An 18,159-nucleotide genomic window follows, 5' to 3' on the forward strand; every position below is an offset into this window, starting at 1 on the left:
TTCCTTCCAAGGATTCTGTTTATTTCTATTTTTGTTCTGAAGAACAAAACACCCCATTCACCCTTCATATCTATTTCTTGTCTTTTAGCAAGGCCATCTAATTTTTCGGCGTTGATGGATTTCATCACATGTTGTGGGATGGCCTGCTGTTATCTTTGCTGTATCTACTTGTTTTGCTCGGAGATGGACTTTAGGAGAGTGGTTTCTGACACTTCACAGGCTCTGTTAATGAAAGTAAAATCCAAACGGAAGAGTCTATGAAAGAAATTAACCCTTTGGACAAACATCTGTACATAATGGGGAGACTTCCCAGTGTCCATTTCAAAGAAGGATCCTTAAGTTGTCTCCCACCAAGTTATACCCTTATGTAGACCCACTGTAGGTGTACACATGTAACCTAAGCCCAATGATTTTGCTGTAGGTCTTCTCCTACCATGACTTGATTAGATACAATCCCTTGACTTTTACAACCCGTGAATTTGTGATTATTTATGAAAGAAGTGATTCTGAGATCGCTTAAGGACAGATAGCTTTTCAGCATCCGTCCTCTTGACTCTGAAAAAGACATTACTTGCCCAAGGAAGTCCATGCCTCATCATACAGTAGCAAAGTCATTAATCAGGGCAAGTACCTTTCCGTGTTAAGCTTGGTCTCTGCAAAGCCCGGGATTGGAACAGTGTTCATATTCTCTCTCTCTCTCCCCTGCAAATGGAAATTGCATGCCATAGTCCCTTGGTACTCGCGGGATTGGGGAGCAGAAACATTCCAAATATGCTTTGTCTCTGGGTTGTGTTCATTTTTGGTTTTGACATGAATGCTTCACCTGGGAGGATGAGTCAATGTAACTCTCGGTTCTTGTATTATTTATGCAGGTTATATCAGTCTGTCAAGCTGCTGTACTCCATTGGGATCTTCTTCACGTACGCACTACAGTTCTACGTCCCTGCAGAAATAATCATTCCTACGGCCATCGCTCAGGTTCCTGAGCGCTGGGCATTATGGGCCAATCTGCTGCTGAGGGCATCCTTGGTCAGCGTAACATGTGAGTAAGAGATCAGAGTGGTTGTATATTTTCCATTCCATTTTGGCACAGTGTCCTGAACAGGGGAATTGCAAAATTATGACTACTTATTCCACTTAGTGAGATGGCTTTACTGAGGTGTCTGAAGCAAGTAATAATGATTGCTGCTGACAAGAAGTTACTTGGTGAAGGGAAAGTTGCTAGCATGGGTTTCCGTGATAAAAATCATTTCTATAACTTATTTTGAGTTGAAGCCCACAGATGGAGTCTAGTATATAGAGCTCCTGTCAGGTGGCAAAGGGTCAAGGCAGTTTTGAATCTCCATGGGGTCCTTCTGTGACCCCATGAAAATTGACTCCGGAGGTTTGGGGGACCCTCCAGACCAATGTGGGAAGGGTGAATTTATTCTAAAAGCCATTGACAAAAATTGTGTATAGCATAATTTTAGAACCAGAGGACAAATCAGGCATCTTTATGGGAAAATAAAAAGGGCTTATATGACAGGAATTGAACATCAAAGCATGGAGATGGAGATAGGCCAAAATCCTACCAAGATTGATTTTCACAGATATAAAAGAGAACTTCCTTAAAACGCAGTATCTCTAGTATCTGACACTACATAGACCAGGCATAGGCAAACTCGGCCCTCCAGATGTTTTGGAACTACAACTCCCATCATCCCTGACCACTGGTCCTGTTAGCTAGGGATGATGGGAGTTGTAGTCCCAAAACATTTGGAGGGCCAAGTTTGCCTGTGCCTGACATAGACTATGCTGGATGTATTGAGCAAAACAGAAGATGCAAAGCTACATGAGCAAATTTTACATACATATTTGGAAAGCCCCATAATCTGGGTGTTTTGAAATTACCCCCCCCCAAAAAAAAAAAAAGAATTGAGGGGGAAATGTTCCATTGATGTCAGAATGGTTTATTAAAATCTGGATGTTCATAGTAAAAGGTAAAGGTACCCCTGCCCGTACGGGCCAGTCGTGTCCGACTCTGGGGTTGTGCGCCCATCTCGCTTAAGAGGCCGGGGTCCAGTGCTGTCCAAAGACACTTGCGGGTCACGTGGCCAGCGTGACAAGCTGCATCTGGCGAGCCAGCGCAGCACACGGAAACGCCGTTTACCTTCCCGCTAGTAAGCGGTCCCTATTTATCTACTTGCACCCGGGGGTGCTTTCGAACTGCTAGGTTGGCAGGCGCTGGGACCGAGCAGCGGGAGCGCACCCCGCCGCAGGGATTCAAACCGCTGACCTGACGATCGGCAAGTCCTAGGCGCTGAGCTTTTACCCACAGCGCCACCTGCGTCCCCTGGATGTTCATAATGGTATGTAAATTAAAATACTGTAAAAGAGCAAGTAACAAATAGCCAGGCAAGTTTTGCTTTGACTTCTCTGTTCCCGAGCTTGAGAAGAAGTGTTGGTAGATAAAACTAGTCTGGCAAATGTTGATCATCACTGGTGCCAAGTGTCAGAATGGTGGAAGCCTTGCATATGCTATTTGAGATCCAATATAATTTTATCTCCCAGCCAGTATCACTTGACACCACATACCGTCAATGTAATTGCTGCTGGATACAACCCAGAAGAGGCTTGTCGTAAAGGCTTCAGGCAGAGTTCATTGCTGCCATAGAATATATTCATTTTCTCCTAGCCAACATGCACTTATTCATGCATGTGCACACAGATGCAAAGTGTTTGCCTAACTGCGGCAGGGAGAAAGGAGGAATCTAGAAAGGATCCTTGTCTACAGATAAGTAGATGAAGAGTGGTATACAAATGCAATCAATCAATCAATAAATAAAGTATTGAAAATTAATGTTTCAAAAGAAAACAAACTAATTCAAATATGAAATGCACGTTTAAAAGAGAATAATTAACAAGAGAATAAAATAGTATCCTAAGCATTGAACGTATCTGCTGCTGTTGCTGCCAGTGGTGGGCGGTGGCTGTGGAAGCTCAGGCTCCATGACCTGGGTCTGCACTAAGAGACAGCCAAGATGGCCCCTGGCCTCTTCAGCAGCCTCAGCTTTTGCAGCTGGAGTCAGTCAGGGCCCCTCCCTTCCAGGCCAGGTGGGAAAAGACCTGCATGGCCGGGAGCAGCTCTTCCAGGAGTCACGGCCAAGATGGTCTATAGTCTAGACCAGGGATGTCCAACAGGTCAGCTTCAATCGACAAATCAACCCGTGGTTGTTAGAAGTGGATTGCGGTCTCTTTTTCGTCCGTGGGGGGAAGGGAGCATTCACCCCTCCCCCTCCCTCTTTCCTTTATCCATGCATGATTTCAAGAACGGAAAACGGAGTTTCCGCTGGCGGGATGACTTATTGTTTATCGATTTATGTCGCAGGCCCCTCCCCCAAAAGCGGCAGAAGTATTTGCTGCCCCCCCCTAAAAATGCTCAACAACCTTGACCTGCACCCCTATAAAATGGTTGACAATTCAGACTTGGCTCCCTAAAAAAACCCCAACAACTTTGACCTGCACCCGCCCCCCATGGGTAGATCATTGCCAGTTTTTTATTCTGTGAGTAGATCGCAGTTTCTTGGGAGTTGCACATCCCTGGTCTAGACTAATCCAATAAATGCTGTTTTATTCTAATAGGCACAATTAGAACCAGAAGCAAAATTCTGCAACAGAAACTGATGCATCAGTCCAAGGGTGCTTCACAGCACCATTGGAGATCACAGATGTGCAAGAGTTTGAGCATTTGTGCTATAACTGAAGCTGCCATTACATCACAGATTGCATAGAGTGCTCAAAGAGGTTTCATTTTTGATCTAACGAAGCAGCTGGTTTGCAGGCTTAGGTATTGTATTATATATTACAATGAGACTATCTAACCCACTGAAAAGAAATTTCACCAAAACAAAATTCCTTTTGAGGAGGATGAGTTAGGACTGGCACCCATGCCATGTCTCCACACTTCTCAATTTGGTGTTCTGGTGTTGAACTGAAGCATAAGAAGAAGAACTGAAGCTGATTCTGCAGATCTTGCTGTCAGTTTATTTATCAAATTGCTCTCCTTCTGTGGCACAGATGGCTGTAGCAGAGAGGCTTCAGTCCTCTCAGAACTTTTTGCATTCATACTGCAAGTTCAGGAGTTCATGTTTTTGCCCCTTACAATGCACTTAGATTTAAAAATGTTTAAGTATAGCTGTCTTCATAAAGATTTATCCCATCTCCAAGTTTATTTTTCAGCTATATTAATTTCTTCCTCTCCATGTTTATTCTTGAATGGCTTACTGTTCCACCTTTGAAACTGAGCCCAGAAAAGATGTGGTTAGCAAAAAGGGGTGTTAGAACTACTTGCCTTGTTTTCTTTTTTATCTCCTTTGAATTAAGTGTAATCTTAGAATGCGGACAGTTGTATTTTATAAGACTACAGTGGTACCTCGGGTTAAGTACTTAATTCGTTACGGAGGTCCGTTCTTAACCGGAAACTGTTCTTAACCTGAAGCACCACTTTAGCTAATGGGGCCTCCTGCTGCTGCCACACCGCCGGAGCACGATTTCTGTTCTCATCCTGATAATAATAATAATAATAATAATAATAATAATAATAATAATAATTTATTATTTGTATCCCGCCCATCTGGCTGGGTTTCCCCAGCCACTCTGGGCGGCTTCCAACAAAGATGAAAAATACACTAAAATGTCACATATTAAAAACTTCCCTGAACAGGGCTGCCTTCAGATGTCTTCTGAATGTCAGGTAGTTGTTTATCGCTTTGACATCTGATGGGAGGGCGTTCCACAGGGCGGGCGCCACTACTGAGAAGGCCCTCTGCCTGGTTCCCTGTAACTTGGCCTCTTGCAGTGAGGGAACCGCCAGAAGGCCCTCGGAGCTGGACCTCAGTGTCCAGGCAGAACGATGGGGGAGGAGACGCGCCTTCAGATATACTGGACCGAGGCCATTTAGGGCTTTAAAGGTCAGCACCAACACTTTGAATTGTGCTCGGAAACGTACTGGGAGCCAATGTAGGTCTTTCAAGACCGGTGTTATATGGTCTCGGCGGCCGCTCCCAGTCACCAGTCTAGCTGCCGCATTCTGGATTAGTTGTAGTTTCCGGGTCACCTTCAAAGGTAGCCCCACGTAAAGCGCATTGCAGTAGTCCAAGCGGGAGATAACCAGAGCATGCACCACTCTGGCGAGACAGTCTGCAGGCAGATAGGGTCTCAGCCTGCGTACCAGATGGAGCTGGTAAACAGCTGCCCTGGATACAGATTTGACCTGTGCCTCCATGGACAGCTGTGAGTCCAAAATGACTCCCAGGCTGCGCACCTGGTCCTTCAGGGGCACAGTTACCCCATTCAGGACCAGGGAATCCTCCACACCTGCCCGCCCCCTGTCCCCCAAAAACAGTACTTCTGTCTTGTCAGGATTCAACCTCAATCTGTTGGCCGCCATCCATCCTCCAATCGCCTCCAGACACTCACACAGGACCTTCACCGCCTTCACTGGTTCTGATTTAAAAGAGAGGTAGAGCTCTCTTTTAAAGCAAAGTCCTTAACCCGAGGTACTATTTCTGGGTTAGTGGAGTCTGTAACCTGAAGTGTATGTAACCTGAAGCATATGTAACCTGAGGTACCGCTGTATTCAACTGGGGAGATGGGTTTTTAACAGTTTGGCATGCTAGAAACCTGTATGTGCTGTACAACGGGAGTGCTTGCACAATTGTTTCTTGCTGCATGTGAAGAAAACCTTACACATACTTTCTGCTGGTGTAGACTTCGCCTCATATGCAAGGTTTGACTTCATGAAAAGTAAACCATTCTCTTTAAGAAAATGCTTCTTAGTCCTCATCACCGTGGAGAGCTCTAAAAAAACAAGAGCAGTTTCTGGCCCAAACTAGAGGGAGGTTGAAAATCATTTTTTTGCACTGATGGAACAGATCTGGTAAGATACCCATTGCCTAAAGCGGTACAGAAATGAAATGAATAATAATAACTTGAGAGATAACCAGCACCTGCTAAGAATGTAAGACCAGACTTGAGCAGTGAGTAGGCTGCAATTCAAGTTTTGTCCTGAGTTGTGTTGGTGGCAGGATGATGACAAGAGTGGTACAGATAATTGGGCTCAGCATTCTAGTCCAGAGACCCTAGGACTAGAATCCAAGGGTCCATGGTGCCTTATGCGTTCATCTTCTCCTACCATGGACCCTCTATTTCTAGCAAAAAAAGAGAAAATCTCCTAAATGTAGCTCTGGTTTGGATGACTTATTTTTTTTTTCACACTTGGTTTTGCCAGGTGGACTGGAGATTTCCAATTCTGAAATAGAATCCTCTGATTTAGAAAGTAATCTCTTTGTCTACAGTCCTCACTTACCTGAGAGCAAATTCCCACTAAATTAAACTCAAGGAACCGTGTAGGATTACACTGTCAGTCACTCCTATTACAGTGGAATACTGCTGTGCCCCTGAATACCACAAGTGGATGGAGCGCTTTTGGGCTCACGTCCTGCTTTTGAGCTTCTCGTATGCATCTGGTTGGACACTGAGAGAGCAGGATACTGGACTAGATGGGCCATTGGCCTGATCCAGCAAGTCTCTTCATACATTTTTGTCAGCCTTGGTTGGAAAGCCAACAGGATGGTGGGTAGAGGTTCATGTAACTGAGAAAGATGGGCTTCAGTGAATCCAGGGCCAAACAGAAGTGAAGGGCAAAGATTTAAGGCAATGGATTTAGGTAGCCGATGCCATGTGGCTGCAAGTGATTCCTCCAGATGTGGTGATGGGGAAGAAGTAGACCTGTGCTGGAAAGGTGCTCAGGGCAAGCATGTTTCCGTTCTAGAAGATATCCTTGTTCGGTTTTGTGCCGTCGGAGGCAAGGAAGTAAAAGTTTATTGGGCTCTCAGCAAGGATAAAAGCAATTAAGTGGGTTGCATGAATATTAATTGAAATGATCTCCTGGCCTCAAAGCACGTCTGCGTCACTGCTTGGGTGTCTGAAGAGAGGATGTAATTTTGGGTTTTGAAGTGGTAAGCAAAAGGAAAGAGAGGTCTAGTTTAAAAGCCCTTTCAATTGATATCTATGGAAAGCATAACCGTTGTCTCCTGAGGGCTGAAGAGCGGCAGCTGGGTAATTTAGTTTTGCTGCTTATCTGTTTTTATTTTTTTAAGTGGGCGTTTAAAATCCTGTTTCCTGTGAGATGAGACAATTGGCTGAGTCATAAAGGGGCTCATGACGCTGTGTTTGGACAGGCAGCTAATCCGCTGGTCCTGCTGAGCACTCTCTGGTGGGGGCTGTGTCTTGAGAGGATGGAGGGAAGGTAGAGATGAAAGGGAGAACATGAATCTGCTTCCACTTATTTCCCCTTGCGATCAGCATCTTCCTCCTCTTAACCCATAGCCATAGACTCTCCCCTTTGGAGGGCACCTTCAAAAGCTGTTTGTGCAGCCTGACCCTCCTGTGCACGCTTATTAAAAAAGTTAGGCCCTTAATCATGAAAAATGGGGAGCCCACATTTCAGTCCTCCTCAAAACCTGTTTCCTTAAGTCACAACAAGCTTTTGCTTTGTAAGGCAGAATCTGAGAGGTGTGCTGTGGATGGGGAAGGCAATTGTCAAAGTTTCACACAAACTCCTCCTCAGGTGCTTCCAGGTCGGGTTGTCCCTTCGATGTCACACCACACACACTGCACTGCTTTCATATAAAATGAAAACAAGATTATCTTCAAAATGAGTCCCCACGTTGTTTTTGTTTTTTAGCTGGACGTTTCTTTGGTAGATACCTGTGTGGATAATGTTGAGAAACGGCCAGACAATATTGTGCTCTGGCCCCAAGACAGCAGAGTTCAATGGAAGTTGCTTGCCCTCAACCCCCGTACCCGGCGTTTGTGTTCTGGCACCATGATTGTAAGACATCCCTTAGAACACTGGGCTTTGGTCAGTGTCCAGCTGCGGATCTGGTAGGGCAGGACTTTGGAGTAGAAGACCAAAACTTCACTCAGCTTAATGAGGAAGAGGGCCCCCAAACAGAGCAGAGTTGGCTTGCCACATGTTGAAGTACAGTGGTACCTCAGGTTACAGACGCTTCAGGTTACAGACCCCACTAACCTAGAAATAGTACCTCGGGTTAAGAACTTTGCTTCAGGATGAGAACTGAAATCGTGTGGTGGCAGCGCAGTGGCAGCAGGAGCCCCCATTAGCTAAAGTGGTGCTTCAGGTTAAGAACAGTTTCAGGTTAAGAACGGACCTCCAGAACGAATTAAGTTCTTAACCCGAGGTACCACTGTAGGTGAAGTGATGTATCGTCCTTGCATACACTAAACATAGAATGTACAGTGGTACCTCAGGTTAAGTACTTAATTTGTTCTGGAGGTCCGTTCTTAACCTGAAACTGTTCTTAACCTGAAGCACCACTTTAGCTAATGGGGCCTCCTGCTGCCGCCGCGCCGCTGGAGCGCAATTTCTGTTCTCATCCTGAAGCAAAGTTCTTAACCTGAAGCACTATTTCTGGGTTAGCAGAGTCTGTAACCTGAAGTGTATGTAACCCGAGATACCACTGTATGCATTTTTGATTTGCTGTTGTAAGCATCCCTAAGGCTGGAGGACAGTCTGTAAACACAGCAAATAAATCCATAAATGGGATCTGCCTTTGCATAAGCTTAAATCCACTGCTACTGAATTGCGAATTGGCTCCTTCGGGACAATGTTGTGTAATCTGAACAAGTTAGCTTCCCTTTGCCAAGGGATACATAAACAGCAAAATGTGATTCCCAAACTCAAAGCCTCAGCAGCTTGTTCAGGCACATCCTAGCTGTTTGGGTTAGATAAGGGCCGTGACTTGTTTGCCTGCTGCTTTAAAATCGAACTCCGTCACTGTGAAATAGCTTCATTCACTTTCCTCAGTTTCACAGTGAAGCTGGAGCTGCTGCATCCCTTGTTAGCTTCTCCCTTGTCAGTCATGGGGAATCCGTGGCACAGCAGAGGTTGTTGGGCACCACTTCTCATCAAGCCTTACCAGGATGGCTAATGGGGATATTATGGGAGTTGGAACTCAGTAACATCTAAAGAGAGCCACAGGCTCCCCATCCCTCATCTAAACAAAGCATCCATTGTCTTGCTTTGCAGTACAAATAAGTTCTCACCCCACCCCAATACCGCACCCCCGTGTCACCCATAAAGCAGCTGAGTTTTTCATTTTAAAATACTGCATTGTTGCTTGCCTCCCTCTCTCAGTTTGTTTTGTCCTAGTCCCCCAGGCTTATTGAGAGCGTTCTTCCCACTGATAATATGAAGCCTATAGGAACTGGAAAAGCAACATCCTACTTTGGAAACACACCAGATTTTTTTCAGGAAATCAACCAATTCCTCCTTTTCTCTGGTCATGGTGATTCTTCTCTTTGAAGTGCCCTACTTTCTTTGCCAACAAAAGCCAGCTTTATTATGGATAATTCTCCTTTTTTACTGCTTCATTTTAGCTGGAGTTGTCTATGCCTTAAAGTACCACAAAAGCATCAGGCAGCAGAATCACCCCCAGGTTACAACAACTAATAATAATAATAATAATAATAATAATAATAATATAGTCTGCCCATCTGGCTGGGCTCATATTACTTTATGAATTAAATTTATACCCCCCCAAAAGAAGGCCAGGGTGGCAAACTCATGTGTTAAAACAATGCTATTAAAAGCATAGTGAAGACAATCATGTATATTCAGAGATATTTTCAAGGTTGCCATGCACAGAAACTTTCAGTATTCAAATGTATGGGTAAACAGGAATGTTGTAAAATTCCTCTTGAAAGAAAATAAAGAGGGGGATAGAAACAACTCACCGGGGGGGGGGGGCATTCATATATGGGGAACTGCCACCAAAAAATCCCTGCCACGACTCAACACCAACTCGGCATTGAGTATATGGAGTGTCCAGAAAGGGGATTAGGGGGCAATGACATGAAAAGGTGAAATGCATCTTTAAACAAACAAACAAATAAACAAACCTGTGCATTGCTGCATACTTTACGCATGTGTCTTTGGTAGAATTTGAGGTTTCTTTGGCCTCTGACAAAAAAAAAGGTAGAAAAGGAAGGAGCTGGAAGAGGGAAATATGAGTGCCCTAAAATGTGTGCTAATGCTACTTAAAGGGTTAAAAAAAGGTAAAGGACCCCTGACAGTTAAGTCCAGTCGCGGACGACCCTGGGGTTGCGGCACTCATCTCACTTTACTGGCCGAGGGAGCCGACGTTTGTCCGCAGACAGTTTTTCCAGGTCTTGTGGCCAGCTTGACTAAGCCGCTTCTGGTGAAACCAGAGCAGCGCACAAAAACGTCGTTTACCTTCCCACCAGAGCGGTACCTATTGATCTACTCACACTTTGGCGTGCTTTCGAACTGCTAGGTTGGCAGGCGCTGGGACCAAACAACGGGAGCTCACCCCGTTGTGGGGATTCGAACTGCTGACCTTCCAATCGGCAAGCCCAAGAGGCTCAGTGGTTTAGACCACAGCACCACCAGCATCCCACTTAAAGGTTTACCTGTGTCTTAATTCTCTGACGCACTGTGCCTTCAGAGCATCAGTTTCAGGGCTTAATTTCTGGATGCAACATCTGGACAATTAACATTGTGTACTGTGTGTTGTTTTGGCCAACTTTCAACCATGGCTTCATGCCTGTGCTTGTTTTGAAACCATTACCTATAGCTTCCCATAACATCCAAACCCGCAAACCGTGGCTATGTTTACAACATGCTGCGCCCTGGCTTGTATTACACCTCATGCATAGGATACAACAGAGGAGCAAGGAAGAAGTTAATAAGCCAGGGATTTTCGTTTAGTATTAAATGCGTTTTTGCTGTGGGTCAGCATGCACAACCCAGGCCTCCTGCTAATATACTGCAAGCCCAACAGAACAAATTATCTGCATCATATTCTCCTTGTTTGTGGCACTTGGTCATGCTGGCTAGGGCTGATGAGAGTTGTAGCCCAACAACAGCTGGAGGGCCCCAGTTTCCCTATCCCTGTATTATTTAATAGACTTGTTTACAGGCATTTTTATTTTATTTTAAGGAGTGTGTCCTCGCAAAAGGAGTAGTAAAACAAAAGAACAACGAATATGCAATACAAAAACACTGCTTAAAGCTTATTAAGAGGCCCAAGATCCTGAAAAACAACGGTCGGAGCATAAATCGCAATCAGCCTGGCATTATCATAAAACAGAAAAACAGCCCCACTGTTCCACAGTCCAATTAGATTCAATCCATAAAAGCAGCAGAGAACAGATGAGCCCATTTAAACATTTGTCAGGATGGGACTTGTTTTATCTTAGATTTTTCAAGCAGGGTTGTCTCTCTCTAGACGGGCTTTTACATTCCTCCAAAACTGTTACTGCTGAGAGGAGAAGAGAGAGGCGAGAGCAAGATGGCAGAGGTTTATGGAAGCTAATGGTATACATGTTTTTGATAAGCTTTGCCTTTGCTGGAGCAAATTTGTGTATCATTTTATCAAATTCCCCAATATAAAAATGGTCTGGCTTATGTTTAGCTCAATATCTGTTTGTTTTCGTCTAACCTGAGTGCCTAGTTGTTGTTTTATTTTCTCATTTCCTTCAATACAATATCTTCTTCTTCTTCTTCTTCTTCTTCTTCTTCTTCTTCTTCTTCTTCTTCTTCTTCTTCTTGAAGTCCAGTATTGTTTGTCTTAAGGTGCAAATGAACTTCTTGTCGCATTTTTAAAAGAGAAGTCATAGCTTCTCAACCTAACCTATCTCACAGGTTTGTTGTGAGGATAAAGTGGGAAAGAGGAGAATGGTGTGTGGCTGCTTGAGTTTCTTGGAAGAAAGGCAGGATGCATATGTAATAATAGATAAATGAAGCTATAGAATATGTCAGAATCCTACATGAATAAATTCCAAAGACTGTCACTCCCTTACAATATTACCTGCTCAAATTCTTGTGCTGAGGATGAGATAGAATGAGATGAGATGAGATAGAACTGCAATGCGCTCTACGTGGGGCTACCTTTGAAGGTGACCCAGAAACTACAACTAATCCAGAATGTGGCAGCTAGACTGGTGACTGGGAGCGGCCACCGAGACCACATAACAGCGGTCTTGAAAGATCTACACTGGCTCCCAGTACGTTTCCGAGCACAATTCAAAGTGTTGGTGCTGACCTTTAAAGCCCTAAACAGCCTCGGTCCAGTATACCTGAAGGGGCGTCTCCACCCCCATCGTTCAGCCCAGACACTGAGGTCCAGCTCCGAGGGCCTTCTGGCGATTCCCTCGCTATGAGAAGCCAAGTTACAGGGAACCAGGCAGAGGGCCTTCTTGGTAGTGGCAACCGCCCTGTGGAACGCCCTCCCACCAGATGTCAAAGAGAGAAATAACTACCAAACTTTTAGAAGACATCTGAAGGCAGCCCTGTTTAGGGAAGCTTTTAATGTTTAATAGGTTATTGTATTTTAGTGTTTTGTTGGAAGCCGCCCAGAGTGGCTGGGGAAACCCAGCCAGATGGGCGGGGTATAAATAATAAATTATTATTATGAATATTATGTCCTGCTTGTTCATACCTTGTTGCCCAGAAGCCAGTAGCACAAGTAATACCTTAAGATCCTCAAGTGGCTTTCTCAAACAGAAGGTGATGAGTTGCACTTGGCTGGGGCCCCAGGGATCTGCGATTGGGAGTTCCAGATGTTAAGGCTGCAAGGGTTTTATTTAGGGGTTATGAGCCTAGCCTCTGAAGTTAGGATAGAGTGGTATGAGCAGCTGGCTGGGGCTGAGACCCAGGGGGCTGGTTGGAGCTGGGGAACGAGCCAAGCTGACTTCATTGGTGGTTCTTTAGTGGGAAAGGGCCCTGTTAGTCTCTAGCCATGTCCTTCCCAGGCATGTATCCCCCTTGAGTAGGAAGCAGCTGCTCTTACAAGTCTCTGGAGGTCCACTCACCCAGCCGTTGCTCAATCTTTGGGAATTTCTAGCTCTGTCAGGGAAGTCTTGGGGTTTGCTGTGCTATGGATCTGAAACAACATCCCTGTTCATCTATGGATAATAGAAGGGGAGGTTGTTGGTGTGTGGGTCCTTTCAACCTAGACTCAAAACTTCCTCAAAGAACACAGATGCTATGCTGCTCCCAAATGAGCTAAACTGAAGCAAGCAAACTTGTGCTTCAATCCAAAGCTCATTTATTTGAAATGTGACCTTTACCCTATCCATGCATAAAAGTTGTGATGGTCTTCAACATCTAAAGTAATGGTAGCAGTGTGGAATAGCATCATATGGTTCTCTTTCCAAGTGGACCATGGATTTCTGTAGTACTCCTAAGTTAACTTAAGAGTCTAACATATGGAATGTACAGTGGTACCTCGGGTTACAAACACCGGGTTACAGACTCCTCTAACCCGGAAGTAGTACCTCGGGTTAAGAACTTTACCTCAGGATGAGAACAGAAATCATGTGGCGGCGGCGCAGTGGCAGCGGGAGGCCCCATTAGCTAAAGTGGTACCTCAGGTTAAGAACGGTTTCAGGTTAAGAACAGACATCCGGAACGAATTAAGTGCATAACCAGAGGTACCACTGTATTTCTAAAGTTCAGTGGCATGATAGATCTGGGGATTGAATTTCCAAATTGCGCAGCCTCTTTCCCACCACTGTACCATCTCTGCTGCTAGAAGGAACCTCTAGACTGGTTCTTTGGAAATTTTGTAGCTGTTGTTCACTGAATTGGACCATTTGCCCATCTAGTCCAATACTGTCTGTTCCAGGCGTAGCCAGCGTTATTGGACTATAGCTTTCATCATGTGCCCTACCAGAGTTGGGACCCAGTGGCCTCTGGGGCGTGCCCTGTTGTGTGCCCCAGAGTGGCAGCAGGTCTTCAAGGTCTTAGGAAGGAATATTTTGCATTGCTTGCTACTTGAGATAGTTTTAATTAGGAGATGTTGAGGATTAAACCCAGGATCTTATGCATGCGAAACATTCTGCTGCTGAGTTTTGATCTCTTCCACTACAGCCTCGCTCTACAGCAAGGGTACCAACTTGAATAAAAAATTGGGGAGGGGGCAGGTAAGCCCTGCCCACATAATTAAAAACATGAGGTGGCACACCATTTGAATGACAATGCCTATTTAGGGGGGCTAGGCCCCTCAAATATTTTTTTTGGGGGGGGCAAAATAGACCTTGGCTCCTAGGAGTTGGCTCCTATGCTCTACAGTGCTGGATAAATCCACAGTTTTTTAAAAAATCAGCCACAGTGCTCTGTTTTCTCTTATACATTTAAAGTCGATGGCAACCTGTTGTAGCATCTACTTTGGCTAACAATACAGTGGTACCTCGGGTTAAGTACTTAATTCGTTCCGGAGGTCCGTTCTTAATCTGAAACTGTTCTTAACCTGAAGCACCACTTTAGCTAATGGGGCCTCCCGCTGCCGCCGCAGCGCCAGAGCACAATTTCTGTTCTCATCCTGAAGCAAAGTTCTTAACCTGAAGCACTATTTCTGGGTTAGCGGAGTCTGTAACCTGAAGTGTATGTAACCTGAGGTACCACTGTAAATGTTTTCAATCAGATGCATTCCTAACCAAGTTTTTATTTCCTCTTGTTTCTTTGTGTCTCAGGTCTGCTAGCAATCCTGATTCCTCGACTGGGCATTGTCATCTCTCTGGTGGGCTCAATCAGCAGCAGTGCCCTCGCCCTGATCATCCCGCCCCTCCTGCACATTGCCACCTACTACTCCGACGGCATGCATCCCTTGACCATTGCCAAAGATATCCTGATCAGTTTCATTGGTTTTGCTGGGTTTGTGGTGGGAACCTATGAGTCTCTCTTTGAACTCATCGTACCAACTCCCACCGCCGTCAACGCCACCCGTGCCTTATAAATGACACACTAAACCTGTGCACACCTTTCTATTTTTCTTTGCTATAGAGTATTTCGTCAGCCTGGCTGGATCCTGGTTTCCATTGTAGCAACTGCAGTGACTTGTTGCCACTTCTTTGCTTCCCAACTGTATTTATTTTGCTGATTTAAATGCAAGCGGACAGTGGAAAAGGCAGGACTCCGATCCGCGTCTATGCTTCTTTATGTACAAGTCAGGGGCGGTTGTTTTAAGAACCTGCACAGCACGGTTATTAGTCTTTGATAAGAGTGGAATATTGTTGTCTGCTCCAGTGTGAGTCTCTCTGATAGAATGATGCTGAATGGTCTGCAGGGATCTTGGTTTATACAGTCTCCTCTGGAATCTAGAGAATTCATAATTCCAATACTGTCAAAACATCATGTTACCATTGCTTGGGAAGAGAACCCAAGACCAAGTGTATGGGCTGGAGGCACAAGATGCCACCACTTGGCTGATGCTAAGCAGGGTCAGGTCTGGTCGGTGCCTGGATGGGAGGCAGGCTGGAAACCACTTGAATGCCACCTTGGATTCCATGACAGAAGTATGATGGGATTGATTGAAACAAACAAACAAAAACCCTTGAATCTCTTTGCTGCTGTTCTGAAATGCTTCTGTCTGACAGCTTACCAATTGCATTGAGCTTTAAATGTGTATCTGCATTTTGGGGGAAATGACGTATAACTTGGAAGTGGCAGCAATCACAGAACAGGAGAGAAACCAGCAGAAGTCTGTTAGCAGTTTTTTAAAGTGGATTGCACAGATTGAAGAGCCTGTTGGTTATGTTCCCTTCTTGCTTTCTGCCCTGCCCCCTTCTCCACCTTTGGGTACATATCAGCAGGAACGGCGGAGTTGTAGGTAGACTCAAGCACAATAAAATACAATTCACAGTACTTGAACCACTCTAATTGGGCTGTATGCAAAAGATGGCAGTTTCTGTTGCTTCTCAGCAGTACTCCATGGCAGGGTATACTTGAGACTCTGTGGTTTCAAGCATACTGGGAGAAAGGTGCGTGTATGAATTGGGCATAGGATACGGTAATAATTTCAAATAGGGAGGTAATACTGATTATAATTCACGGCAGGACATGGTCAACTGTAGGATACAAGCCATCCTCTCCTGTTTTGCAAGGGAAGTTGCAACAAGCAGTTACTAAACATACGGTTTTGAAGAAAAGGAAGCAGTGACCATACAAAATGTACAGAAATCAAAACTGTTGATGCTGTGCCCATGCACTGGGTCATAATTCAATGGAATCTAACTTTGCCTACAAACAAGAGCCATTTTACATGAGAGAGGAAAATAAGCACACCCATCTAGAGAGAGAGATGTGGGATGATTTCGGCTGCCCCTCTTGTGACTCCTATGTGCACTATTGGGAGCTTGCTGTTGAACATGACTTTCATTTATTCTCATCTGTGCGGTCTTCACATGTGTATATTTTTTACTACACCTGCTGAGTAAAATGTCCTATGTTAAAAGGCCCTGAAAAATTAACCAATCAAAGCCCCCCCCACCAAAAAAATAAAGGTGTTAAATATGTACATGAAAAGTCTTACTTTTTTTTAAAAAAAAAAACTTTACATTTTTTGTCTTCTATTATATTATTTCCTCTTCTGTTGATACAGGTTTTACAGAAAAAGCAAAACTTAATGTGCCAGCTTGATTTGATGAAGTTATTTTGTCTAAAATCCAAATTTTGCACATTAGCTAACCATAACTTGGAGTGCAGTCCTAAATATGTCTACTCAGAAGTAACTCTTACGGAGTTCAACTTAACTTCCAGTGTATGTTGCATGGTATTGTACACTTACACATTTTAAACTTTATAGTGGAAGCAGACCAACTTCCTTTTTTAAAAAAATTGCTCAGAAGTATATTTTAATTGTTTGTTACGGCATTAATTTATTGAGTATGTAATATACCAACTGCTAAAGTCCTTGCACATACGTACAGCTTACATTGCAGTGTCTTGCACTTCTGTCTTGATTCGTCAAGGCTTCCGAAGATTCCTGTATTTATTTCTCTGGGTGTAAGCCCTATTGAGTCTAATGGGATTTGCTTGTGGGTAAATTTGTGCAGAATTGTACTGTTAGTTTCTCAGCTAAAGAAACAAAGATATGATGCGCATGGCAGCTAGAAACTTAGAGTAGCTAAGCAATATGACTGCCTTTACAGAACTATAAAACCCCAAATTTCAGGCCAGGGGGTTAGAAGTGGGAGATTTCATGAGTGCCAGAGATTACACTTCAGACATTGTACTTTACTGTTCATAAAATAAGTTTCTGAGATAGCTTTGCCCAAGTGTAAGTGTAAGGAAGTACTTATTCATACTTCCTTTTTAAAAACGTTCCTTTAACTCATTCTCTCTCTCTATTTATATATTCTTGCTTTAAATATGTAATCATGACGCTTTATTTACTAGTCTCCAATATAAATCCTACTACCACTCTCAGAGAAATGCAGAATGGCTTTCTATGCCCCCTTTTAATTCTCATAACACTACTACAAATGTCTCCTTTCCTTTGAGGTAAACTTTAAGTTTACACTGGAAAAGCATTTCTCTTCCTTACATGGTAAGGAAGGCAGGAGTTTAGAGAAATAGAATTAAAAACTGGACAGATTCACTATACAGTGGTACCTCAGTTTAGGAACAGTCTTGTTTATGAACTGTTCGGTTTAAGAACTCTGCAAAACCGGAAGTAGTGTCCCGGTTTGTGAACTTTGCCGGTTTAAGAATGGACTTCTGGAACGGATTAAGTTCGTAAACTGAGGTACCACTGTAATGTATTGTTACTTAATGCTGAGACATTAATTGAAATTACCGGTACTTACTGGTACGTTTTGCCCACTGCATCCAGAACCTCAGTGTGGGCACTTAGCAGTGCAGAACCCCACTGTGTCGGTAGGTAGAAATTAGGTCACAATATTTTTAGATTATATTTTACAGAACACTCACACAGCTTTAAGTAAGAATTACAAGAGATAAAATTAAAATGGCTTTAAGCAGTAATTTCACAGTAGGGGCTCCTTTTTTATGAGCTGGCATTTAGGCAGTCCATTCCTTCAAGACTGTTTCTGATTGTTGTGTATTAGTTTACTAGAATCATTAGGCTTACAACTCGTAAGGACTTTCACTTCTACTGTTGTATCTTAAATTTTAGTGTCTGATTAGTGTCTAAAGACTAGCAGCTGTTTGTTGTAGGGTAAAGAGAACAAGGGAACTTTAAAGGGGCAATGAAGCAATCATCCAAGAACCTGAGTTGCCTTCGTTTAGCCTTGGAGCTCATCCAGCTTCTCAGTTGAGTGCCATTTAAACTA

General features: G+C 44.0%; 1 protein-coding gene across 3 annotated transcripts in view; it reads left to right on the forward strand.

Moving 5' to 3' along the window:
• Window positions 1-16,400, forward strand: part of LOC307211563 (proton-coupled amino acid transporter 1-like) — a 50,978-nt gene extending 34,578 nt beyond the window's left edge. For all 3 annotated transcript variants that reach the window (XM_079968263.1, XM_079968264.1, XM_079968265.1), the window contains exons 10-11: window positions 873-1,042; window positions 14,560-16,400. In XM_079968263.1, the coding sequence (XP_079824389.1) occupies window positions 873-1,042; window positions 14,560-14,822 (433 nt within the window). In that variant the 3' untranslated portion in view covers window positions 14,823-16,400. The remainder of the gene's footprint in view (window positions 1-872; window positions 1,043-14,559) is intronic.
• Window positions 16,401-18,159: the final 1,759 nt, after the last annotated feature.

This window comes from Podarcis cretensis (genome assembly GCF_951804945.1).
Source record: "Podarcis cretensis genome assembly, chromosome: 2".
NCBI classification, from domain to species: Eukaryota; Metazoa; Chordata; class Lepidosauria; order Squamata; family Lacertidae; genus Podarcis; species Podarcis cretensis.